At 40.1% G+C, this 27,966-nt stretch overlaps 2 protein-coding genes and 1 long non-coding RNA gene across 4 annotated transcripts in view; 2 read left to right on the top strand and 1 right to left on the bottom strand.

The window, feature by feature from the left end:
- Positions 1 to 205: 205 nt before the first annotated feature.
- Positions 206 to 4,852, top strand: LOC145421464 (uncharacterized). The gene is made up of 2 exons (XR_013902827.1): positions 206 to 2,760; positions 3,180 to 4,852. It is a non-coding gene; the product is annotated as an uncharacterized LOC145421464 (long non-coding RNA).
- LOC113008995 (NXPE family member 3-like) lies at positions 2,063 to 19,929 on the bottom strand. Of its 2 annotated transcripts, none has more exons than XM_080291825.1 (7): positions 19,209 to 19,929; positions 13,535 to 13,708; positions 11,895 to 12,347; positions 7,867 to 8,159; positions 7,531 to 7,601; positions 5,742 to 5,948; positions 2,063 to 5,654 (listed from the first exon to the last, which is right to left on the bottom strand). In XM_080291825.1, the coding sequence occupies exons 2-7, from the start codon at positions 13,646 to 13,648 to the stop codon at positions 5,098 to 5,100; spliced, it is 1,695 nt and encodes a 564-aa protein (XP_080147951.1). In that variant the 5' UTR covers positions 13,649 to 13,708; positions 19,209 to 19,929; the 3' UTR covers positions 2,063 to 5,097. The 2 variants fall into 2 exon arrangements, with proteins under 2 accessions (XP_080147951.1, XP_026002789.2); XM_026147004.2 differs by lacking the exon at positions 19,209 to 19,929 and adding an exon at positions 14,250 to 14,324.
- A 1,363-nt stretch (positions 19,930 to 21,292) lies between these two features.
- Positions 21,293 to 27,966, top strand: part of LOC113008980 (anoctamin-4) — a 60,384-nt gene continuing 53,710 nt past the window's right edge. The window contains exons 1-2 of the mRNA XM_026146974.2: positions 21,293 to 22,098; positions 24,881 to 24,955. Of these exons, the coding sequence (XP_026002759.1) occupies positions 21,873 to 22,098; positions 24,881 to 24,955 (301 nt within the window). The 5' untranslated portion in view covers positions 21,293 to 21,872. The remainder of the gene's footprint in view (positions 22,099 to 24,880; positions 24,956 to 27,966) is intronic.

Below are 27,966 nucleotides of genomic sequence, written 5' to 3'. Positions count from 1 at the left end.
GTTTGTTTAGTTTGTTGGTCTATAATACGGTCGGAATGTTTTCCGTCATACTACATGGAACAACTCTTCATAACACTTTTATGAAAATGTTTGATGAAATTGACAAGATCAAAATTAAAATCACAATCGCACGGATTTAAAAAGAAGAATAAACATGAATAAACAGGGTTATAGTTGGTATGCTAATGTAAACAGGTCCTTTTGAGCTGTCATTTGAACTGTGTACCATTCAAAGCAGTAGTAGCAGCAGGCTGTGAAAGACTTTGAAATCATCAACAACCACAACAACACACACACTGTTAAATATACACCTGTGCAACAGGCGAGAAAAGAAATGCTCACACATGCGGGCGTGGATTGTAGTTACTTTGTAGTTACTTTGTATTATGTGGGTTCTTATAAGACAAGGAAGCGTTCTTCTGGCTGTTATACATCATATTAAATGGGAGGATGTGGATCGCTTCCCTTTCCCATGACAGGGTCCCCTGGGAGTTGCGTGACCTACGGTGGAGATCACATTCCCAAGAGCCCTTTCAGTGTCGTCGTGGCAGCCACACTGGACCTTAGCAAGGTCAAGGTGACAGGCCTGTGAGACAGTATGTACCTCTGTCATTGTTCTTGTACATCCACACCTTCTGACACGAAACCTCAGCCTACATAAAGCCTAGTTATAACCTATGAAACTATTATTTGCTTTTAAATGTTTGCCTAAGCATGAATGTTTTTACGATGGCTTTTTTTTACCCCTTGTACAGTTGCCAGTATATTGATGTTTTAATTTAATTCTTTTAAATGAATCTAAGCTTTTCAAGCAGATCAGAGGTGTCAGTGTATTTTTCTTTGGTGTTCTCATCATAGTGCTCATATACAGGTAAACATGTTCAGTTCACGGAGCATCAGTTTCTTATTTGATCAACATATTGGTTGGTTTTGATCTTAATATTACCTCTTCATCATGGCTTGTGGGTCAGGAGAAAGCAAATAGGCCATGAGGGACCATCAGAAAGTTCAGATCCAGCTGGAGAACCTGGAGACGAGTGTTTGAGACCGCTGTAAGAAGGAGTTCACAGGTAACTTCCTCTTTTTCTTCTGAACCGAGCTTTCGCTGTTGTGGCCCCCAGATTATGGAAAAAGCTGTCCATCCATATTAGGCTGGCCCCAAGACTTGAAATGTTCAAATCACTTTTAAAAACACCTTTTTTTCCAAAGGCTTTTTAGGAGTAGCACCAGAGTCAGCTTGTAGTCAGTTTTAGTCAGTAGATGGTCACTCTTAATCTTTTTTTGTTAATTTTATTCATTGTACATTTTAATGTCTATTTTACTCATGTTTTATTATTTGATATATGCTGATTTATTTTTTTATCTTCTTTTTTCATTTATGTATGTATTTATTTTATTGTTATTTAGATATTTTTCTTTGTCTGCTTAATGTATGGTTTTTAACTGTTATCTCTGTTTTTTATTATTGGAAAGCACTTTGGTCAACTATGTTGTTTTTAAAGTGCTCTATAAATAAAGTTGGATTGGACTTTTACATCTTGTGAAAGTAAGACGAAACCTTAATTCCTCTTTTTAGACTTGATGACAGAGATGATGGACATGTCCAATACTTTGCTGGGCTCTGGGATTGCTTTCCTGGATTATCAAACATATGCAGAGCGCATTTTCTTCCCGGGGCACCAGGAGTCCCAACTGGGACAAGCTCTGGATGTTTCAGAAAGTTGTAGGCAGACGGTTGAGCAAGGGCTGATTTCTTTGTCCAATTTGCTGAACAGTAAACCTTTTCTCACCAAGGTAAGCCTCCACAGCTACCTTTGATTAAATCTTTATTTATGTATTTGTTTTATTTATGCCGCCTACATTTGCTGAGCAAGTCCCTACGCAGTCCACCGACATCAGAGTGTCTGACTTCATACATATCATACGTGTTGATTGACTGTTGGTTCTATTTTGTTGCTACTACTCTCCAATGTCAGCTTTACTGGTCTTGACATAAACGAGGAGGAATTTTCATACACAGATTAAGTAACTTCATATTCTCACCATTACAAAAATGCAGTAATCACAAAAATCACTTACATTTTATTGGGAGTCAAATTAAAATAAAAAGGCAAGATAAAAATAAACACCTTGTTGAAGATTGAGGGTAACCGGTAAGATTATTTGGCACAAAACAAGTTATGGAGAGAAGCTGAATCATTAGAAATATAGATGTTGAGGCGCTTCTGATTCTGTGATTGACATTAGGTTTATCATGTCACCATCATGACCATACCATGCTAGCTATATAAAGAGTCTATGATTTATATAAAAATGTAATTCATTGCAGAGTCTCACCTATGACTCACCTTCAGCTGAAAACAGTCCTGGGATTTCTAGCAGCACTGTGTTTTTGAAAGTAGCTAATCAAACCTTGGCCTGCTCCACAAACATGTCCTACTATCCAGACCCTGAGTTTATCAGCTTCACAGCCACAAGGACAAGAAACAGTGTTCACATCACTATACGGGTAATGCATGTTTAAATCGCACATTCACAAACATGTGACATCAGCTCGTAGAACATCAGTCTTTGCTTGTGTTGTTGTTATAGAAAAAGGCAGATAAACTGGAAATGACAACAGCAGAGTTATCAGTGTGGGGCGTTCAAGACAGTAAGGAATACCGCTGCGCCATGGAAACAAACAAAACCAGTGATGAGACTCACTCTTTCACTTGTGAGGTTAAAAACCCACCCGGCGTTGAATTTCAGCTGTTGTTGGTAAATCTTTCTTTCATACTAACACAAGGCACTGTTTATGGACAGACAAACATACCTATCCGGTCTTTAAGTCTGACATCAATAGCCATTTCTGGGTCCAAACTCCACTTCAGGTCCCAAAGTCAAACAAACACTGCGGCATCACTGAGAGTTAAAAACTGTCTAAATTCTTTCATTGTTCAGATTAAGAAGATACAAAGCATTAAAACACTTTAAAAACACAACAGCCTTAATTAACATGGAGAGGTTTGGACCAGGAAGCAGGGTTCATACGTCATCAATTAAAGACTGGATCATTGTGATAAGAGCTCCACAACATTATTTACAGCCTGTTTCACATCATGATATTTACTGTATGAATAATATTTTGAAAATCTCTGACCTGCTGCTCTATTGAGACTTTCCTTAATGTTTTCTAGATAAAGTATGGTAGCAGGACCGTAAGCCTCAGTAAGCCTCGGCCTTCATCACACCTTCTATTGCTGCTTTTGCTGTTGATACCCTGTGTTATTGCTGGTACGTGATTTTGATACATCAGCTTTTTATTTTATGACTAGGATTTTTTTTCTTAGTTTCAGTGTCACTGAAAACATTGTATTGCATTGTACCAGAAATACTTTGTAGAGCCGACACTAATGCTAGAGTTATAGTTCGTTTATCTGTTAGCTATAGATTCCTTTTAGGGAATCAGGCTCCAAAGGAACAATGGCCTTTCAATGGTTTATTTTGCATAGCCAGTTAAGTGTGTCCGATACCTGGTTAATTGTCCTTAACTGCTTGTTAAAAGTCCTAAACAAAAGAGCTATACAAATGATAATTAACCTCCTTGGCACAAGCTATCAGTCCTTTCAAACTGGGCTGTCTAACATGTTACATAGATGTTTTTAAAGCTACATTCACGTGTCACAAGTTTCCAAAGTGGTTAGTGAGACAGATTTTATTAGTTTTTATGCCATTTGAAGCCCCATTTGTGTCTACTCTCAGAATGAAACCAAGGACCTTTTGTTTATTAGGCAAGTGTGTAAACCCCTACACCTACACTATAGAGCCACAGACAACTCTCTAGTCTTCTGCTTGGTTTAAATCAGTTACCGTTTGTAAATCAGTTACTGTTAATCACAGTTAATGTGACAAAACTATTCAGGAAAAAACATGCATACATAATGTTTATCATGACTCTGGTCTTACGTAGCCTATCAACACAATGTTCATGTGGTCATGTGATTGGCTTGATATAAGGTGCGGTAGGCTGAAGACAGCTTCAACCATCTGTTTGTTGAAAAATAGTAAAGCGACCGCACCACATTTTCTAGTTAACAGCATTGTAACGATAGAAATAGTAATTAGTTAGATTACTTGTTACTGGAAAAAGTAACGTTAGTAACACCGTTATTGAGGCGATCGTGGCTCAAGAGTTGGGAGTTCGCCTTGTAATCGGAAGGTTGCCAGTTCGAGCCCCGGCTTGGACAATCTCGGTCGTTGTGTCCTTGGGCAAGACACTTCACCCATTGCCTACTGGTCAGAGGGCCCGGTGGCGCCAGTGTCCGGCAGCCTCGCCTCTGTCAGTGCGTCCCAGGGTGGCTGTGGCTACAATGCAGCTGCCATCACCAGTGTGTGAATGGGTGGATGACTGGATGTGTAAAGCGCTTTGGGGTCCTAAGGGACTAGTAAAGTGCTATATAAATACAGGCTCTTTACCATTTACCACTGCTAACTAGGCGGCTCATTCTCTTTCTGTGAAGATATACAGTAACACATCTCGAGTTCACCTTAAATATGTATAAACCAAATTCTAATGGATTGTTAACACAATCCCAATCCTACACGCCTACGTAGTTTTATCAGAATTAATTCAAAACCATGTTTACAGACAGAATAACACAGATGCATGTAAACATGTCCCAAAACATAACTGCCCCTAAATACAGTATTTACAGATTCAGATGAAACCTGAAAGGCATTTCACGCTGGGAGTGAAATTTTGTGCTAACCTTTGTTTTTGTCCCTTTAACTTCCTGTGTTTATGCTGACCATGTTTAAAGTACAAATCAGCTTTGGTTTCTTAGGTGATGCAGTGGGAAACAACATTATTTAACAAATCAAATAGGGACTATTATTAAAAATGAAAAATGGATTAAATGTACTGTATGCAGAGAGTGGAACCAATGAGGCTGATTAAGATGGTTACAAGCTTTCTCTGGGGCTACTATGAACATTTATAATAGTTACTTTTGCTGTTTACTGTAGTTAATTTAATTCAAATAGATGGTAAATAAATGTGTGTGCACAGACTGCTAACCCCCCCCCCCCCCCCCACACACACACACACACACACATCTAACCATCCTTTTCAGGGCATATGTACGACAGGAGAACATTAATCATGTTCTTAATAATGGGAGGTTGTGGGTGGAGTTCTTGGGGCAGGTGGTGGGCAATGACCATCTCCCAGGCATTCACCAGATGGACATTCAGTCCTTTGAATATGGCCTTGAGCACTTTGAGTTGCTGCAGCGTGTACCAGTCACTGTTAGTGGATGAGTGAAGGAAACATGTTAAAGATTTGGGGTTTCCGGTCCGAATAACCACCAGTGTGTCTGGAGCCCTGGACAGCAGCCGCACCACTGCCCTGCGGATGGACAACATCCGCCGGATGTAGAACTCCAAGGGAAAAGTGGCAAAGTGTGCCCAGATTCCAAGTACTACAACGGTTTTGCTGCCTCCAACCATGTTGTCTAACTCGTTGGCAATATAATGCATCTCAATGGCTGGGACAGTAGTGCTCCGGAGAGGAGGACCGTGGCAGCGGTACTTCACCATGATGTTGTGTGTAAAGTTCAGGGCCATGAAAGGTCCAGCTTGTTTCTCACTATTCAGGTCAAACTCCTTGAGATCTGAAAGTATTACAGAGGAAATAATGCGTGTGATAAGGTGTCTAAAGAAAATCAGAGGGGTGCCTGAAAGGGTTGTGGGGTAGTTACCTGGTAGTGTTGCTGTAAGGTGTTCAAACCACTGCCTAATGGTGGAGTCTCCATACATATGAACCACCTTGCCTTTCAGGCACTGAGTGATGGCCGAGGAAGTGTTGAACTGATGAATTTTTGTGCCACCTAGTCCTCGCCAAACATCTTGGTAGTAATAGCCCGAGGGTCCAGACTCCTCACTGCTGCTCTTCTCCTCTGACTGTCCTGAGAACAAGTCAACAGACACGCTATATGACTATTTTTGAGTTATTAACAAGAAAAGACCCAAACAAAATCTTTCCTTTACCTGTATGAGTGAATGAAATCTAATATTACTTATAATTTTAATTTTATAAGACAGCTAGTTTGCTGTAGTTTTCTAACCTCACTCAAGTTGAAGTACAGTTAGTTTGTTTATGACTTTTTTAGTCCCAAAAAATATAAGTGCAGTACACTGGTGATTACCTAATTTAAATGTTTACCATCCACTGTTGAAGATCATCTTATCATGCATTTATGCACCACTATGACTACTGCTGCTGTTATTAGATCACTTCCTGGAAGTCCCATCCCTTTCATGTGCAATCTTAGAAACGTGGCGTCAAACCATTCTGGATGGCTTTATTTTGACCTCCAGTGACACTGTAAGGAAACTTGGAGTCATGTCCCTCAATGCACATATTAAACAAATATGTATGACTGTTTTCTTGCATTAGTGCAGTATCTCAAAAATGAGAAATCCTGTCTCAGACTGATATGGAAGAATTAGTTAATGCATTTATTAATTCTAGACTGGACTACTGAGATTCATTAATATCAGGATTGCCTAAAAATTAGAGATGGCACGATACCACTTTTTTATGTCCGATACCGATACCGATATCATAAATTTGGATATCTGCCGATACCGATATGAATCCGATATAGTGTTTTTTAATCAACAAAACGTTTTTTTAATATCTTGCTGCATTTTGTATACGTTTATACTCAAGTTTAAATAAATAACAACACTAAAGCTATTCTGTTATACCTGTATGTAAAAAATACACTGCGCCCAAAATATTTCATAGTTCAGCAAAACCAATCAATCTAATAAACTTAAACCTACTCCATCCTCCCTATTCTGGTATTTTAAAGAGTACTTAGCAGAAATATTAAGCAACCTAACTAATAGGGTTGCAAACTCCCAGCAAAAAAAATAGGGAGCCACCCTCCACCTCATGATGCTTAATCGATATAATCAAATTTAATTTGATGCAGGGGGGAAAATGCACAGAAATAAATTATTTTTCAAGAATAATTAAATAGATTCAACATCTTTCTTCAACAGAATTGCACACTGCACAGATGGTATCTTCCCAAAGGAAAAAGTAGTATAGCTTACTAGGGTATATTAGACTTAACAGTTACTATATAACTGTTACTGTTACTATTTTTTAACTACACAGACATATCTGACCCAAAATAAGTGCAAGGGAACAGAATGGGACATCCAGGGAGCAATCTATAACTAATTACATTTTTGAAAATGGGCTTAAGATGCACAAAAAGACAACACTCAAGAAGACGGATCAGCCTAATATAAATCAGTTGAGGTCAGTTCCCAGAACTTTCTGATCATACCTCACATTCTTATAATAAACCTCTTTATTCTGGGAATAAGAACTGTTGAAGTTCATTTCATCCACATGTTATGAACTATCCATACAGAGGAAAAGTTACACTGTTAGTAGTTAATTCAAAATCCATAAACTATTAAATGTTCTACAAATGTTTATTTAATATAGGTGTTAACATCTGGCTTTACCTTTCATTCTTGGAAAAATGGTGACACCTGCAGGTCCTGAAGCTCGAATGGAGACTTTCAAGTTGACGCCACTGAGGCAAAGCACACACAATAAAAGTTCTTAAGAAAAGTTTAAAAGTTTTTTAAACTAGAAATTTATTAGAGACGGCAGGCAGCAAAAACAGATTAAATCATATTAAACATTAAATAGTTGACAGGGAAACTGGCTAACACACAACAATGAAGAATTTTCCAGGTGGAGAAAAAGATAGTTCCCTCTTTTTGCTGTGGAGAGTAAAACAAAGAAAAAGATTGACTTTTATACTTTTACACTAAGGACATAAACGAAATCTTCACCTCTTAAAAAGCTTCTCCATGGTTGTGATGCTTTGTTGATATCCTCCATTGAAGTAATTCATTCTGGCATCACAACTCAGGTTATCTGGCTTGTAGCAGAACCAGGGCTCGCCTGTATGGAGGTCAGTGTAGTTGCACAGAGACTTCTGGGTTGGACGCAAACATATGTTACAGGTGGTAGTTTCAGTGACTGAGCCTGACTGGAAGACGCTCTTAAAGAAAATCCTGTCAGGGTGTTCTCTGTTCAGCCTGCGCAGCTCCATGACTGCCTCACTGGGGTGAACCAGTGTCACCTGTAGAAAACAGACTCAGAGTTTTGCAACCAGTTTTCAGATAAATACCTATAATTACTACAACCTTTGAATACAGCATCTTGATTCATGCTCAATCATCCCAGTAAGGAAATCCCAGAAAGTTGATTCTGTTCATCTGGATGTTTTCAGTGGGAGAAATGTTTCGTCACTCACCCAAGTGACTTTTTCAGTCTCAGCTGACTGCAGGTTTCCCCAACCTTATAAAAAGAGCATCTCCATGAAACTGAAGAAGTCACTTGGGTGAGTGACGAAACATTTCTCCCACTGAAAAAACTACATACAGATAAATGGAATCAACTTTTGGGGAATTTGCATTTCTGGTTGGTGGTAAGTAATTCATTCAGATTATATGTTGGCAAAAAGAAACAGTGCCAATGGAAAGAAAACGTTACCTTTTGTCATGGTCAGCATTCCATTCCCCTGGTTCAAGTAGCATTAAAGACTAACTGTTTAGTAAGGGCTATTTACAGTGGGTGGAGATACACAGATGCCTACGTAATCTTAGGCATCTGTGTATGCCGAAGCTGCTGCAATGAGCTGCGGCCGCAAGGCGGTTGGTGCCTGCCGTGGTGGTAATCCCCGAACCAAATGGTGGACACCAGAGGTGAAGGGAACCACCAGGCTGAAGAAGGAGTCCTATCGGGCTTGGTTAGCCTGTGGGACTCCGGAGGCAGCCGACAGGTATCGACAGGCCAAGCGGAATGCGGCTCGGGCAGTGGCTGAAGCAAAAACTCGGGTGTGGGAGGAGTTCGGAGAGGCCATGGAAAAAGACTTTCGGACTGCCTCGAAGAGATTCTGGCAAACCGTCAGACGTCTCAGGAGGGGAAAGCGGTGCTCTACCTGCACTGTGTACAGTGCTGGCGGAGCGCTGCTGACGTCGACTGAGAAAATTGTCAGGCGGTGGAAGGAATACTTCGAGGACCTCCTTAATCCCACTGACACGTCTTCCGAGGAGGAAGCAGAGTCTGGGGATGAGGGGAATGACCCGCCAATTTCCGGGGGCGAGGTCACTGAGGCAGTTAAACAACTCCTTGGTGGCAGAGCCCCTGGTGTTGATGAGGTCCGCCCCGAGTTCCTGAAGGCTCTGGACGTTGTAGGGCTGTCCTGGTTGACACGCCTCTGCAATGTTGCGTGGAGATCAGGGGCAGTACCTGTGGACTGGCAGACCGGGGTGGTGGTCCCCATCTTCAAGAAAGGGGACCAGAGGGTGTGTTCCAACTACAGGGGGATAACACTCCTCAGCCTCCCTGGGAAAGTCTATGCCAGGGTGCTGGAAAGGAGAGTTCGTCCGTTAGTCGAACCTCGGATACAGGAGGAACAATGTGGTTTTCGTCCTGGTCGCGGAACACTGGACCAGCTCTTTATCCTCTCCAGGATACTTGAGGGTGCATGGGAGTTTGCCCAACCAGTCTACATGTGTTTTGTGGACTTGGAGAAGGCATTCGACCGTGTCCCTCGGGGTGTCCTGTGGGAGGTGTTGCGGGAATATGGGGTGTCTGGCCCATTGCTACGGGCCATTCGATCCCTATACAACCGTTGCAAGAGCTTGGTTCGCATTGCCGGCAATAAGTCGGACTCGTTCCCGGTGGGTGATGGGCTCCGCCAGGGCTGCCCTTTGTCTCCGGTTCTGTTCATAATTTTTATGGACAGGATTTCTAGGCGCAGCCAAGTGGCGGAGGGCTTTCGCTTTGGTGGCCTCAGAATCTCATCTCTGATTTTTGCAGATGATGTGGTTCTGTTGGCTTCATCGGGTGAGGGCCTCCAGCTCGCACTGGAGCGGTTCGCAGCCGAGTGTGAAGCAGCGGGAATGAGGATCAGCACCTCCAAATCTGAGGCCATGGTTCTCAGTCGGAAAAGGGTGGAGTGCCCACTCCAGGTCGGGGATGAGTTCCTGCCCCAAGTGGAGGAGTTCAAGTATCTCGGGGTCTTGTTCGCGAGTGATGGGAGAAGGGAGCCGGAGATCGACAGACGGATTGGGGCTGCAGCTGCAGTAATGCGGACGCTGCACCGGTCCGTCGTGGTGAAGAGGGAGCTGAGTGTAAAAGCGAAGCTCTCAATTTACCAGTCGATCTACGTCCCTACCCTCACCTATGGCCACGAGCTGTGGGTAGTGACCGAAAGAACGAGATCGCGGATACAAGCGGCAGAAATGAGCTTCCTCCGAAGGGTGGCTGGCCTCTCCCTTAGAGATAGGGTGAGAAGTTTGGCCATCTGGGAGGGGCTCAGAGTAGAGCAGCTGCTGCTCCACATCGAAAGGAGCCAGCTGAGGTGGTTCGGGCATCTGACAAGGATGCCCCCTGGGCGCCTCCTGGGTGAGGTGTTCCAGGCATGTCCCACCGGGAGGAGGCCCCGGGGCAGACCCAGGACACGCTGGAGAGATTATATCTCTCGGCTGGCCTGGGAACGCCTTGGTATTCCCCCGGATAAGCTGGAGGAGGTGGCTGGGGAGAGGGAGGTCTGGGCCTCTTTGCTTAGGCTGCTGCCCCCGCGACCCGGCCCCGGACAAAGCGGATGAAGATGGATGGATGGATGGATGGATGGAGATACACAGCCCATATGGAAAAGATATATATAAATCTTATAAAGTTTGTATCTGTCTTGTGTGAAACTTGTATGAAAAGCATATAAGAGTGAAAACAGATATAAGATCCCTTGAAAAATTATATAATGAAACTTGTATGTTTTGGATACTTACTAAAACAATGTATGAAAGTAATGAGAAAGTGGCCACTTTCATGAGTAAATCATGTAAGCCTTATATGATTTACTCATGAAAGTGGCCACTTTCATGAGTAATCACATATAAGTTTTTACTATTTCTTTTCCATATGGGAGCAAACGGCCTTGGGTTGGAATTTAACCCATCTGCTGTTAGAATTGTCTAACAGCTATGGTTCAGTGGAAAAGATGAGTTGGCTCTATTTCATAAGCAAGCTATGATCATTAAATATTTGCAGCAAAGGTCTGTTGGGGAAGCAGCAAAATAATTTGTTTTGTAACAGATAGAATTCTTGTTTCTGTTAAAGCATATTTTGTCATCCAGCTCAAACCCAAGCTGGTGGAGACTCTGGAGGAAATAATTTGTTTTTAAAGCTTCAGCTAATGGCATTGAGGTCATGACCATACCTTGCTAGTTAGCAAGGAGCACCATACTTTGCATTCATTACATGGGCTTACTACAAACATGCTAACTTTAGTGCTAATAGTTTTCTCCTACTGCAGAAACTGAACACGATCTTGAAGTATAACCCGGAACCACATTCCCCCTCCATTACAGTTTCCATTAACACAAAAATAAGCAATATAAACATCACAACCTATGAGAACTTTGGAAGTCAGTCTCAGTTCCTTTTGGGGAACACATTTTTGCGGCACCTCCTCATTAGTTTCTTTTTTCACCCCCAGATTGCTGCTCAGTATTGCATAAGAATGAAGTGACTGTTTGGTCTTAGCATTTGTCCTAATGTCAGTAGCTAAAAGTAGGGGTAACAGACTTTATGTGCAAATTTGAGAAGTAGGTTTCTTTATGCCAACGGCAACAGGAAGCTAACATTTTACATCAGCTTGAAACATTACTTTACTATTAAGTCTTTGTCTAGAGAAATGGGAAGATGTATTTTTCTAAACATTCCAGTGACTGAAAAAAAGAAAGATGGGATGTTGACATTTCCAATGCCTTCAACCACATGTAAAATGATACATTTTCTTAATCACCTGGACTTGTGCACTTCCTTTCCAGAGTAAAAAGAATACAGCTGTGTAGGAGCCATTGAGATGATCCACCACTTCTCCTGCAACACCCGCACCGATAGTTGGGCTGTGCAGCCGGGCAAGTAAAACGTCTCCTCCAAACTTTTTTGGACGGCCCTGAAAGTCCTTCATGTTAATCATAACCTCCAGCTTATCTCCTATTCGCCACTGGCCCCCTCCCCTCTTTGGAAGAATGGTGAAGGTGCTGTGGTCTGGATCACTGGTCTTTTCCAGGGAAAGAGGAAATGATAAAGGTGGCGTTTCAGGCCAAGTAATAGACTCTAGCAGGAGGTCTTCTTCTTGAGCCTCCTTAGGGGACAGCGGTTTTAACTTGCAGAAGTCATAATGCATGTCAGTAGACAGGGTAACAGCGGCAGGCCTTGAGAATATGCTGATGGTCTTCATTTTATTCTGAAACTGAAATATTAATCATTGAATTAAAACATGCAATACAATTCAGTACACCTAAGAATCAACATGTTCCATTATCCAGTTTAAGACAATGAAATCTGAATAGGGCTCTGAGAGTTGGAAACAAAAACATTTCATACAAAGCAAAAGTTGCAGATTTTGAAGCTGCTTAGTTGCCATGGTAAATTTTAAAAAGAGGTAAATACTAAACATAGTTGAAAACTGTTAAAAATTCTTCTCATGTGATAAGACAACAAAGCTTTTCTTTGTACATAAATGAATAAATCAAAATCCTTAAAATATATGCATTACCAATTTAACTAAGCCAAGAAATATACAGATACAGATTACACTCAGCTCTCTATGATAAGGCAAACTAAATGCAGTTGTATCAAATGCAAAATGTGGTTACTGGCAGAAATGTTGCCTTTCAGAAAATCACCAGGATTTGAATCTTATAATACCAATGTTTATAATGTGAGATACAAAATTGATTTAAATTTGGAGGGACTAATCAGCACTCTCCAATGAGTTGATTTTACCATAAACCTCACATACAAGGCTACATTAATTACTAGCTTACAACAGGGTTGCCAGGTCAGGGTGACACATTCTTCCTAACAAGAACTAAAGGACTAAAAAAAAAAATTAAATAGAAGTAAATAAAAAAGTAAGTTTAAAAAGTAAAAAAAGTTATCTCGTGTTGCAGATTAAATATTAGTATATTTAGTATTTTTGCACCACCAACAAGTTGATTGTCGAAGGGCTACATCCAAAAACATGACTATTGTGGGGAGTGGTTTGTGGCTCCGCTGCAGGGGAGGGGTAGAGCAGTGGGTTTTCAGGGTGTGGTGAAAGATGGAGGCTGATTCACACACCTGACCTCATCATCTAATCATGTCTCCCCTTTTAAGGATGTTTCTGGGAGAGTGGTGTGTGCTACTTTAAAACGGGAAAATAAAGGATCTTTAAAAACTACAATGCTGTGGTCATCGGATCGCTCATTGTCACATTTACCTATTTAATCTAAAACCTATATAGCAGATGAAAGTCATGTGAAAGCACTGTATGACCTGAGAATTGCATCTGGCTCTTCATATGGACATCTGACACATCATACCTACATTATTCATTTAATCTTTTTTTCAACACAAAAAACTGTAGTCACTAATTAGAAAAACACAAGTTCTTACCTCCAGGGTGTTCGTGATAAATAACACCAGGAAAAAAAGAGTGAAGAAAAGGAAAATCCAGGCACATTTTGGGAGTCTAGTAAAGGCCTGTCGTTTACAAACTTGGAACTTCATGATTGGTAAACAGTCCACATCTCCGGCTGCAGTGTTGCACTATGACCAGTTCACCAGATACTAGATTTTATGAATGAAATTAAAACAAAAACAATAACAAAGTATATGTTAAAAAACAAAACAAAATGCAGTTGCAAATCCTCTCTCAATTACAAACTGTTTAATTACTGAAACCAATATATTCTGTTAAACTGACACTATTATTATTTTTTATTGACTCATCAGAATATGCAGCTGTGGAGGACGAAAATCTTGATGTAAGTAGCAGTTAATGTGTAAAGAGTTGTAAAGACAGAAACATTTTTTGATTTATCAAACAAGTGGAAAAGAAAAGTCTGGTAGAGATCGTAGAAATAAATTCTCCCTAATACATGTCCTCGGTTCAGATGTGTGTCAAAGATGTACACGTCTACAGTTTAAGGAACAAATGAGTAAGACACAAGCAGAAGTGAAAACGGCAATATTTTTCTGTAGAAAAATGTCACACAGCGTAAAATCGCACAAAATCCTCTACAAAGCACACAAGTACATTAATAATGTATTGTAATGCTAAACGAATCTCATTTTTACATTTACTTCTCAAGTCTATAGCACATCTTACCTCGACGGAGAAGATTCTTTTAGTGAGAACCAGCGCTGAAGCTCATTGCATTGATTTGCTGTTTTCCCAGTTGTGACACAATGAATCAAAGACATACCAAAAGTTAATTATTATCCAAGAGCGACTGTACTCTGTCCACTGCAAATTAATGCAAAGGGGAAAATGCAAATCTTCCCCTGAGTCCCTGGTAGTCTTTTTCTTGGCCCACCCTGTTAAATTTACTGAAGTATGATGTTTATACTAACCTTACACTTTGTAAATTTATAACATAAACAAAAAAAAAATCAGAGTGAAGTCATACTCTTTCACAGCACTGCAGTTGTGCTCAATCCTGCTCTGATTCTTTCTCCTCACTCAAATGTTTCTGGTAAAAATCTCTGTGTTGGTGCGCGCACATCTTGTCATGGTTTTAATTGAATATGTAGGAAAAGAGTTCATTAATCCTGTTCTTAATAGTGGGTGGTGGTCGGCGGATGCTGTGGGCCAAGCTCATCTGCCAGGCGTCCACCAGATGGACATTTAGTCACAGTTAGTAATTGCCTCATCAAAGCTTTGTGGTTTACAGTCCGAATGACTACCAGTGTGTTTGGAGCTGTGGATAGCAGCTGCACCATCGCCCTGTGGATCCTCTGCAGCAGGATGTACTCAGGATGTGCTACATCATAGTGAGAGACAGTTGAGATAGCTTTCTTAGGTTGCCGAAAAAAGAATTACATCTAACTGTCACTAACTGTAACTCATGCATGTTATGTTATCTGCCTACGCATGAAGGGCCGTGAACCCTGACATATAAAACTGTGTATCTAAGTGCTTCCTCTTTTAGATCGACACGGAAGGTAGTATTGTGTACATCTCCACATGCATGTGCTTAATAAATGATTGTTGATTGACTGGACCTGCTCTGAGTATTGGTTGTTTGTTCTCAGCCCAACATCAAAGAATTCGGGTGGTCCTAGTGGTCTCTGCAGAGACTGGTTACTGGAGAACCAACAAGCCAGGTGTTTTAACACAGGTGCACGTCATTGCACGATCTTCTCATGCAAAGTGGCATGTATTACAAATGAGCAAGCACAGCTGACTGGTGTTTCATCGGAAACGGTGGCTAAAGTGCTGTCATACAGATTCTTAGAAAAGATCCCAGTAACCACATTGGAAATTGCAACATCCCCAAAAAAGAAAAAGTGCAAGAGCAGCTCATCGTCATGCTGCTGAAACTGTCAGCGCAGGATGTGATCAGACTCAAGAATATTCTGTCAGTGATTACAGAGAGAAGGATATGGAGTCAGTCCATAAACCACGAGAGCGAATGTACATTTGTCAGTTGTGTGCTGCAAAAAGAGCCAGACACTTATAAAAAATAATAGTTTGGTTATCCTTCATCATATTATTGAATGACAGGCAAGTACAAGTGTGCCTACAAAGGGCAGAGGTCTGACCCTTACTGTATCCAATCAGTCCTCATCTCTGGTTGATTTTTGTGGTTGAGTAAAAGGAGGGGGGAAAAAAAACAAAGCGAAAATTATTTAAGTGACATAAACAAACCGACAAGTCTTTGAGTAGGTATAACAGAAATTCGGTCCACTAAGAAATTCTCTGAAATAGATCAGCTATTAACTGAGGCCCCAACAAGAGTTTGGACCTTTTCTAACATAATGTCAATATTTGAATAGATTTTGACTCCACTGTCTGGCACCACAGTTACCCTTAAAAAGAGCACATAAGTGTTTTCAGTCTCAGGGCACATGTCTCTCTGCTGATGGTAAAACTTTTCTGCCCTAATTTAACCAGCTGCATTTTTACGATAGCTGCCTGTTTAGACCTAGTTCATGTGAATGTTGTTCAGCCAGTCCACTGAGCCATTTGTTGGGCCATGAGTCAATGCTGACATCACAGTTTAAATTAATTGCATAGTTCATTTTAAAATTGTAGTTTTTTTTTTCTTTTTTTGTTGCTGTTTTTAAAAATTGCAGCTGTTAAATTTGAATGTTTGGATTTTAAAAAAATCGATAGATCGATGGAATTTAAGGTAGTTCAAACAGCAGATAGTTTCACAGTGTTTGCACTGACAGCAGATTTGAACATTGTGTAAAATATAAATAAAAGCAGAATGCAATGATCTGAGGATCTCACAAATCCATATACACAATAAAACAAATCATGAGGAATATTAAATTTTTCAACTGAAACATTTACTATGTAATGAAAAATGTTAGACTATTTTGAATTTGATGGCAGCAACACATCACAATAATGTTGAAATGAAGGAAACAAAAAGACTGGAAAAATAAATGGTACTGAAAACCAGCGGGGGTTTTGCTGTTAATTAGGTAAAATGCCATCAGGTCAGTTCGTAGGATGATTTGCTCCTCCAAATATCGAAACAGAGCTAAATGCCCCCCAAAAGATGAACTATTACATTCCAATCTAATTCAAACTAAATCTATAGTAAGTTTGCATTGCTTTCATCTTTAACCCATTTATCATTGGGTTGTACAGAATACAGGGGATGGACAAAAGATTTTAAACACTCTTTGTTGCTATAGCTATTTGCTGGTTAGTGTGTTTTCTTAAACTCTCTCTCTCACACACACACACACACACAGAAATCATGTGTACTACCCCAAAAAACTCTCTTGAATCATTGCTGTTAGACACGATGACAAGGTTAGATATAAAACTTGAAATGATTTAAGGCTAAACACACCAAAGCTGACATGCTGCTTTATTACAGAGCAGCAGATTGGACCTTGCTCAGCTGAGTCTGGGCCACACTCTGCTTGTGAATGTGGAACAGCATAAAGGATCTCTGCAGTAGTTAAGTTATTATCCGACAGATCTGGGCTGTTTCCCTTGAGCCAAATGGACTTCCTCAAGTGAAGTGTTTTCTACCTCAAAGGCTCATCAGTTTACACTGGAATCCATTTTTTGTTTATTAAATTTAATTGCCATTATGATTACACAAGTTTGTACTGATTTTAGCTTTAACATCCAGTCTGGATCAGATTTTGCACTTGTGCAATTATTTTGCAACTCTCATAAGTCCATGTTTTATTCACAACAGAACACAGAAAACATGTCAAATGTTAGTTTTGAATTTGATGAGAGCAAAAAAAGAGGACAGGTTTGGCCAGTGTTTACCACTGTGCAGCATCCCCTCTTCTTTCAATGAGAGGTTTGCACTGCAGATTCTTCTACTGTGATGATATGCTGCAGTATGCAGTTTAGCATTGTGTTGCTGAAATATGAAAGGCCTTCCTTGAAGAGGAGGTTGCTAAAACTTGTGTATAAGCTTTCAGTAGTGATGGTGCCTTTTCAGATGTGCAAGCTGCCACTTCCATAGGCACTAATGCACTCCCATACTACCAGAGATGCAGGCTTTTGAACTGAGTACTGATAATGAGCTAGATGGTTGGTCTCCTTTTTAGTCCAGAGCAGGGGGCAGATCTAGAGAAAATTTTTAGGGCATCATGAAAATCAGATGGAGTAGCAAAATACAAGCAATTTCTATACACATTCTTTAATATGTACTATATATGGTTAAAATATATAAAGTGCAGTAAGTATATTCATGTTTCATATAGACTGACTTTCTTATTAAAATTAGCCCAAATAATAAAACATTTGAGTTATATGTAAAAAAAAAGATATAAATGAAATGAATTTATGAACCGTAAATGTCAGTTTATTTAACAAATAAGCATACAGCCAAAAAAGTATAAAGTCCAGAAAGCCAAATGAGGTGGATCGATTAAAAATGAATTTAAAATTAAGACATTAGGGGGAAAAAAACAGCATTTAGCCTACACTGACATTTGACATACTCTCTCAACTTTTCTGAAATTTTGATGTTGATGTATTGATGTGATATCATTTTTAGGAATGTGTGCTTCCTAACAGGCTCTGCTCCCCATGCAATGATCCTTTGGCCAATGTTACAGCTCAGTGCTTTTCCTTTTTTGAACTAGTTTTACCATCACATGTTGGCCGATATCAAAGTCTGTCAGTTCTCAGTCCTGATGAAACATGATCTTTTTATTAACTTTATTGCTGTTGTTCACACATGAAACCATGGCCCACCAATTCAATTCAATTTTTTTATACAGCACCAAATCACAACAACAGTCGCCTCAAGGCGCTTTATATTGTAAGGTAGATCCTACCAGAGGTGGGACCAAGTCATTGTTTTGCAAGTCTCAAGTCTTTATCCTCAAATCTCAAGTCAAGTCTCAAGTAATGTCAGGCAAGTCAGAGTCGAGTCTCAAGTCACTGGTGTAAAAGTCCGAGTCAAGTCACAAGTCTGAAACTTTGAATTTCAAGTCCTTTCAAGTCTTTAAAAAAAAAACAACGAAAAAATAATGTTGCAGTTATATGCTAAATGTAAATATTAGACCATGTAATTTTAAATCTGTGTTTTTCTCAACACATGACAAAAGTGAACGTAGAAAATATACACAAATTGTGAAATTGCACCTCTTTAAAATGCAGCTCAATTAAACCTAGCTCCAAGAATAATTTTCACCGACAGTTCTGAGATAAGCTGCATGTTATTCTTGGATGCGGTTGTAGGACCAGCTTTAAAATCGCATGACAAAAATATCATACACATTAAAAAAAACTGTATCACCAACGTAGCCTGGACAACATTTGCTAGTTAGATGAAGTCAGCTATCTCATTGTAGCATATTTATATGCATATTTATAATTATACGGTTCTTGGAGTGAGTGCATACACTCATGAAGTTTAGTAACTTCAGGTCACTGCAACAAGCCCAGGTACAGTTTACCGACGGATGGGTACAGGACCTTGAAATGCACAGTGTAGAACGAAAGACCATCGTACATATCATAAGTTTACCAGTCTCACAAATTGTCGTCATAAATACACATTCCTTAACCGTTTATTAATAGGACCTTTGAGCTCAACGGTAATTAATTAGCAGTGGAAATAATTTCTGGTACCTGAAGGAAACGGTTTCCAAGGCCTAATCCGTGGATCGACTTCCTTCGAGGCGTGGACGTCTATCAGCAGAGAATGTACCTTCACCTATCAGCAGAGAATGTCCCTTAGTCTGTAACACAGTCAAATATATTCTCAAGTAATATTCAAGCATGCCATTCAGCGTGTTAGTACGAGCTCGGGAGCAGCTTGGGAGAACAAGAAAACAGAGACTGCTTTAGATTGTCTTCCCAAATTGACTCAACTTTATTCACAAGTACAACAGTTTATATAGAGGGTAAAATTCATGAGACAGCAGATTTATCAGTTTAAACCAGTACAGACCAAGATAAGGCAGCGTCTTCCTGCCCTTGGGTGAAGAAGCATCCTTTGTGTAGTGTATCAGTTCAGCTACAATTGTGATTATCTCAGCGACATATTTTCAAGGCACAAAACGAAGAGTTCTTACATTAGTGAAATCTGAAACAAACCATTTGGCCTTCAACAGGCGTCTAAAAGATTAAGAAACTAATGTAGCTGAGGGAGTGATCTCTGTGGTATTTCAACCTTGTACCAGCCTGTGATTCTCACACATCAATTCTTGGGTCAAAGAGAAAAATAACTAAAACAAAGGGGCCTTATTGAATGACAGAGTTTTCCTGCATAATGTCACTATAAAACAATATCCAGTAAATGCTACCATGGTACTAAAATACCTAACAGTACCCATCACAGAAATGTAGCAGTGACAATAATATGGTATGCTGTAATCGTACTGGGCAATTAGTGATACAAAAAAACCTGTTTTATCCTGTGAATAAAAGTATATGTTTTTGTCAATGTACCATAATAACAGAAGCGAAACGCAATATTGTGTCAGGACAATTCACTATTTATGCACAATAAATAAAGGAGCATAGCGCGACAGCGCCAGACTTGCTTGTAACCTATATCACTAATTATGTTATGAAAATGACGTATTAACTACTAAAAAACACTGACCTTCGTGTAAATGCTTGGAGCAGACTAACCTGTGAGCTGGAGGGTTCTGGGACGTTATATTTGGTCTTAGAATGGCTGCAATCCAGTCGGGTCTTTGTTACTTCGGAAACATGGCTGAACAATTTACAACCGATCTCTTTACCCGTCGGCTTCCCGTGGCTGTCATGCGACCGGCTATTGCAGTTAATGATACAACAGCTTCTTGCCATTTTTGTGTTTCTTTTTATGGCTGTGTAACTGATTTTAATTGAAAGCCTGCGTGCGCTAGTACCGCTTGCCACGAGTTTCCAGAATCCTTTGCGGTTCTACCCGTGAATGACGTCACATTTTCAATCTCTATATAATATGCATGTTAAATTTTATATTTGGGGTAAAATATCAAGTCTTTTCAAGTAAACCGGTTCAAGTCCAATTCAAGTCCCAAGTCATTGGTGTAAAAGTCCAAGTCAAGTCACAAGTCTTAGAACATTTTTTCAAGTCAAGTCTAAAGTCATAAAATTAATGACTCGAGTCTGACTCGAGTCCAAGTCATGTGACTCGAGTCCACACCTCTGGATCCTACAATAATAAATAAAGAGGAAAACCCAAAAGTCATATGACCCCCTATGGGCAAGCACTTTGTAGATAGTGGGAAGGAAAAACTCCCTTTTAAGAGGAAGAATCCTCCGGCATAACCAGACTCAGGGAGGGGCAGGGCCATCTGCTGCAACTGGTATTAGAACATCTTAGGGCTGAGGTATATAACAAAGCCTCATCCTCTGGGTTCAGATCTGAAATTAATGTGTGTTGATTAACCTAAAGTCATGCATTACTCATCTTTTTATTTAGTTTCTGCATGCTGAGCTGCTGTGTGGTCATTCCTACAAAACATTATCCTCACTGTCCTCCTCCGATTGATCGACCAGTCACAGCTCAAATTGTCTCTCTATAAAAACCCAAGCACCCTGCTAATGGATACTGGCTGGACATTTAAAAGTTTAGTTCTGGTGTCGGTCTCTGCTTTGATTCTCTAAGTCCAAGATACTGACAGTGTTAGGGGAGGGGATCTAAATTGATCCTATGATCGATTGTGGGACTTTAATTAAGTATTTAATTAAATCGTGGCTCAAGAGTTGGGAGTTCGCCTTGTAATCGGAAGGTTGCCGGTTCGAGCCCCGGCTTGGATAGTCTCGGTCGTTGTGTCCTTGGGCAAGACACTTCACCCGTTCCCTACTGGTGGTGGTCAGAGGGCCCGGTGGCGCCAGTGTCCGGCAGCCTCGCCTCTGTCAGTGCGCCCCAGGGTGGCTGTGGCTACAATGTAGCTTGCCATCACCAGTGTGTGAATGTGTGTGTGAATGGGTGGATGACTGGATATGTAAAGCGCTTTGGGGTCCTTAGGGACTAGTAAAGCGCTATATAAATACAGGCCATTTACCATTTACCATTTAGTATCACTGTTATAACCCCTAAGAACTTGACACTGCGACCTCATTAACCACGTGAAACAGCCACGCCTGCAGTTGTGCGTAAAGACTGCAACACTAACCGCTTACACGAGCCGAAAGAGGCTGACACGATGGAGCCGAGGTGAGTGCGGAGGACAGGTTAGAGTAGGTGGGGTTAATGATGTTTGAGGTACAGGACAAGTTGATGCCTCCTCATGCCGAACCCATGCGTAATAAGTGCGATCGTCGCCGGTGAGGAGGATGCTGGATCATGAGGCTGGAGCCGACATGCGACTGGTCCGTAAGATCAACACAGGCATGAAGATCCACGCCGGGGGTGAGCACATGGGCTGCAGCAAGGTGGAAGACAACCAGGACAACCAGGTCATCTGTTTGCAATGTCAAGATGAGGTGATGCGGGTTTGCCCGGGGAGTCCGCGCAGTCCTCGCCGCGCTATCGCGACGCGCCTCTCATCCGGATCCGCAGGTAAGGGCAAGCAATGCAGCACACGAGGTTAAAAAGAAAGCGCGACGCATGCTGTCAGCTGCAAGCGTTAATAACACTGTTTCTTCCGTTCATATCGTCAATTACTTCGATTTCAAGCTGAAATGTGGGTGTGGTGATCCACTGTGCTCAAAGTGAGTCCACGGGACGACCCAAGGCACACAAACAGTAGTGGAACACCTCACGGATTCTCACAGAGTAGACAGCGAGAGCTGCACTACCACAACACATACTAGTCCTTTTTTATTTTAAATATAATTGCATGTTGTACAAGATATACACTGCCTCAGAGTACGGGTGCTATTTTTCAGTGAACATTTTGCTGTGGTGTAATTCATTCATCTGATGTTAAATTAATGATGTGGCTGGAAGCTGCTCAGAGGCTGATATGGTTTGTTCAGCGGTGTGCTCACTCCAAAGCCCATAGCTTTGGAAATAAATGATACCTGCAGCTTTATCTCTACACCGGGACGGGAATGTGTGTGCTTAAAAATATTCCCAGTCGGTGATAAATGTCTACACTGTGCTGCATTTGCTCTTTTTTGATGCATCTGTAGGTGTTAGATAGGAAAATAAAGGAAATTAGAGTTTGTTTTTTTTAAAGTTGTCTTAGTGCTTAAATGAGAAAAAGCAGTTCAGGTGTTCATTTATCAGTCCCAGGCAAAAATGTTGGGTGGTATCTTTCAGGAGGTGACTGCAGTGCCAGAGAAAGTCTTCTGCTCTGCTGAGGCAGATTAATGACTTAACCTCTGTCTCCCAGAGGAAAGTTGGTGTTCCACATCAGGCCTTCAGTTTCCACTGTCAGGTTTATCTTATTAATTGGAGCCTCGGTTAACAAAGCCCCTCAAAACCTCCTTCCAGAAGTTTTTCAAACTGCGCTAATCCAAATAAAGGCGCAGATAAGGTTGCTTAACTTTTTTTTTCTTTTCTTTTTTCCCACTATCGCCAGTTTTGCTATTGCAGAGTTCTCCCATAGATTTAAATGACTGATTCTGTGAGTGCAAATTGTCTCTGTCTTATAACAGTTCTGACAGTTACACTGTACTCTACTGGACTGAATTATTGTTGAGTTGCTTATTGTCAGTGATGGTATGAAGAGAGTGCTAAAAAATAGAAAATATGAGCACATCTATAACCTGCAGGAGGGGTTGGGTTAGGTTTGCCTTTTTATTACAACCAAAACTGTAACATTAAGTGTACACCTACTTTTCATCAAATAATAATGCACATTGAAGCCATGTCTTAAATCATGTTACTGGTCACATGATGCTCAGTCACACAGAACATATACAGTACATTAAACTCATGGTGTTCATTTTGCCATTATGTAATTTGGCTGCAAGAACAAAACAGTAGGAAAACTTACTTCAAAAGAACATTTCTGTGGTAAACACTGAACAGCTAGCTGTTGGCTAGATAGCTGCCCTCTGGGAATTTGTCATTGTCGTTGCTGTTTGGATCCAGTTTGAATCAACACTTGATGTACTGAGTGCTTTTGTATTTTCTGTTTAACTGAATGTCCTCTTTAGTCTATTGTTTTGTTACCTTTTTGACTCAACTGATCCAATATTTTATTTATCGTATTGAACTCATCGTTTTACCTGTTTTGTATGCTATAATGCAGTAATTTCACAACATTTGGGATCAATAAAGTCCTTTTCATCTTATCATATCTTATCTTATTGTTACATAGCACCCCAACCTTTTGTAAATAGATACATAACTTAGCCAATAATTTTATTCTTGTTTACTTATATTGTATATTGTCAAATAAAATAGTATTTAGCAGTGTAAGTAGCTCATATGGTGATTTGTGCTTTCTATTTAGTTAATTAATGAATAGCTAAAGGACTTAAAAACAATTCTGTTTTTTCCATACTGAAAATGTTTTTTTCCTTGGAATAATAGGATGAATGAAAGAGAGAATCAAATGAATCGTAAACTCTTGATTATTATTATTATGGGTATCAACAGAAGCTTTCACATTTAGTGCATCCCTAGATAGCATTTAACAGGCTTTCCATTATATATGTGGCTTTAATTGTATTAAATATTAATAATATTGTTTCAGATGTGCCACTTGGGTAAAACTTGTACTATTATAGCAGTTGCAGTTCAAAAAGAAAATGAAGTTAAATTAATGTAAAAGTTGTTAATCATTAATCTTTTTGGTCAGTGTCACAAAGACTGCAAAAAGTACTGCAAAATGCTTCACAGTTAAATCTTACTCCATTCAGTCTCGTATGGGTTTAATTATTTTCTCTTTGTTTTGTCCAGTCTGCCCTGCAGGGAAAGAAGGTGAAAATCACTTGCGGTATTCGAGGCATTATTTCTTAAACATTATCAGGGTCTTGGGGAGGTTTTCTCCCTGTAATCCACAGAGTTCTACCACAGTGAAAGCTTTTATTCCCTCTATATAAATTGGTAGACAAAGGCAATAAAGCTGCCAGACTCATGCATTTTATTCCCCTACCTCTGCCAAGGTCAAGAGTTTCCTCCCCTTGTGTAGCTCAATGTGGATCAGGGCACTAACATTGCAGGATTACGGGTTTGATTCCTGTAACGCTGCTGGGTCATGGATTTTCACAAGCCCCCAGGAAAAAGAGAAGCTCAAAAGCTTAGTGGGCACATTTGAAATTGCAAGATACATGTTTCTCTGGGACTCCATGGTACTGATGGTCACCTGTGCTAACAAAAAAAACCCTACCTTAGTTACACTGAATATTTGCCTTCACCTTATACGTGATGTCTTCTCCATTCACAGATCGCGAACCCAGCAGTAGCAGCTACAATGTCTCCTCAGGAACCTTCTACAGTTGTGTCAGTCAGATCACCATCGGTGAGTGCACTGCTTTAGAGTTGTCTCATGGTTCCTTCAGCGTGAGGATTTGGTCAGGAGATTTGGTATCTCCTGCATGTAGTTAGTCTTGTTTGTTTACATTCTGTCTCACCAGTCATGTCCCCATGTCTGTGCAGTGCCTCTGTGCCCTTTTTCTGTAGTTTCTCATTTTTCTCTCTCAGTTGTGTCTCCATGTTTACTTTCCCTTTCATCTATGTCAAGTTTTTATGTCTCTGCCTCTCAGTTTTACTTTTCTAACGTGTTCCCCAGGTGTGTACTCTCTACCTTGATTCCTTCTTATTGTCTGAGTCTGAGTAGTAAAAAAAGTGAAGCGTCCATGTGGACAGTTTTATGTTTGTACCTAACATTTTCAGAAAACTGTAAGCAAACTGTAAGCACCCCGGGCAAAACCCATCCACAGAGCTATTTAATCTAAGCACTGGCTTTACACTAAAGGGAAGTTCATTTCCAAACTCTGCAAAACATCACTGGATTTTATTTAACTGGGAAAAGGCCAACACAACACTCTCCTTAATCAAACACAAATGTTTATTTCAAGCTCGAACATTTTGGACTTAAGGGCCACTGACCGAATACATTCATACAACCTGAATTCCAAAAAAGTAAATATAAAAGAATGCAAAGATTGATTTACAAATACCCCAAAACTAGTATTTTATTAATAGAACTTAAAAAAACATATCAAATGTTTAAACTGAGACATTTTACTTTTTCATGAAAAATATGATCTCATTCTGAATTTGATGACAGCAACATGTCTCTTAAAAGTTGGGGCAACAAAAGGCTGGAAAAGTAAGCCCTAAAAAGAAAAAGCTGCAGGAACATTTTGGTAATAATTAGGTTAATTGCCAACAGATCAATAGCATGCTTGGATAAAAAAGAGCATCTTAGACAGGCAGAGTTTCACTTATCTGCAAAAAACAAGAGCTGTTCACAGATTGTGGAACAAATTCAGTGTTTTTAAGTATAAAATTCATTGTCTGTTTCATAATCTATACCATCAAACGCTAAAAAGATCCTGAAAGTGCTGTGCAAAAGAGATGAACACTGAATGCTGTGATGTTCATGTCCTCAGGTGGCGCTGCATTAAACACACGTACAGGCCTATCAAGATCTATCATGCAATTTCTGCCATCTTCTCTGCATCTCACACTAGAACAATTTTGATAATAATTTTTTTTAAAAGGCAAAATCGACATGGGGAAAATTTTTTATCATCATAAATAAAAAAAGGAAGACAGAATGAGTATATTTACTTTAAATGTTTTAGCAATATAATGGGTGTTATATTTTATTTTTATTATGTATCAGTGCAGTTTAGTCCCGTATGAATTGTTAGAGTTCTGACAGCAGAGGGGTTAGGGGAAATTTAACTTGGGATTTGCTAAGCAGTAAGAAAATTAAAGATTTCCGCTGACGTGGAAGTTTGTTTGTATGTCCAAGGTTCTTGATGGAAAATTGTACAATGGTGACAAAGCTGTTCAACATAATTTTCCTGTCTGTCACAAAACTGCAACTGCCTGCCATTTGGAATATTGAGGCCTTGGCTTTCGACATTTTTTCAATGAATATTAACACAGTGTGTGGTTAGCCTGTAAGGTTGTTGACAGCAAGGGGATTCAGACTGTGCTGCTGCTGCATGCAGGTGTTCCTCTCTTCTCTAGAAGCTAAATTAAAAAAAAAAAACCCAACTAACTAATGAACTGCTGAGGGGGAGCTTTGGACCGCTGAGACTCACTCTGTTGGTTTTCACAAAAGAAAGATCTATAGTCTCGTCCCACACTCTGACATCAAAAAGATTTACTGTGCTGCCTGTGATTTTAAAGCCCCGGCCTTTGCTTGAGAGGAAAATACAAGTCAGCATCACCGTAGGTTCTTAAACGTTCTAATCGATTATAATCTCACATCAATTCCACCCTCCTTTATTGTTGTAGGAATCTACTGGGATAGTGCAGCTTATAGACAGAGCTAATATTCACCCTGAGGTAGGGATTCAGTGAAGGATGAAATAAAACATTAAATGCGTCATGCTGGAAATTTTAGAGCACTACTGCACTGAGGTTGGCTCTGCACTGGCCAGAACCAAAAACACAAGTTATCCTTTTTTTTTTTACAGTTTGAAGTGTGAGATTTTGCCGTCCGAGAGGATTCATGGTGTTTTGTAAAAATATCAGGTCATCACAAAATTCAAGTTCAGTACTTTGAGGAAAGATCCCCAGCTCTGCCATTCATCCCATCTCAGCCCTCTGTATAACTGATCGCTTTTCACCCTGACTTCAACTAAGCAGTGCGACACAGCTAAAAGCACTTTTCACTTGCAAGAATTAAGCTGATATAAAGCATATACAGTAAGTGGCCCCAAAAAAGTCTTTGTTGGCACTGAATAAAATCTGAGAAGAGAACCACATAAAGTGGCATTTTTAAAACCCAGCAGCCTACAAGAAGCCAGATAAAGGACAACAGAACAAAAAATAAATAAATAAATGGATGGATTGATGAGGAGGGACAGGTATGTTTTTATACCACCAATGAAGTCCAATGTTTTGACCAGTGAAGATGTTTATTGTCAGAGAAAGCAAGATGAACAGAGACAGTGCAGTCGGAGGGACAGGGAGCGATGGTGATCAAGTGAGCTAGAAAGTGAATAAAGAGAAGAAAGGGTGTTATGGTTTGTTCTAGATAAACAATTTAGGTTTGGGTAAAGAAACAGGGTTGGGGTTCACAAAGGAAGCAGGAAGAATAAGTCGAGTAAAGTTTCACTTGTCTGACTCTTTTGTTTCACTTAATGCACCTAATAATCCGGAGAATACGGTTACTTCCGCCTTCCTTTAGTATGTCCAGAAGTCCAAAACATTTCGTCGACATTGTTGTGTTTGTTGGGCAGAAAACTTATGAAATTACAGTACAGTGGTCCCTCATTTATCTTGGGAGTTACGTTCTAAAATTAAGCCGCAATAGGGGAAATCCACGAAGTAGTTAGCTTTATTTTT

This window comes from Astatotilapia calliptera, chromosome 17 (genome assembly GCF_964374335.1).
Source record: "Astatotilapia calliptera chromosome 17, fAstCal68.1, whole genome shotgun sequence".
NCBI lineage: Eukaryota > Metazoa > Chordata > Actinopteri > Cichliformes > Cichlidae > Astatotilapia > Astatotilapia calliptera.
The sequence above is the reverse complement of the archived record's forward strand: the minus strand, read 5'-3'. Positions and strand labels throughout refer to the sequence as shown.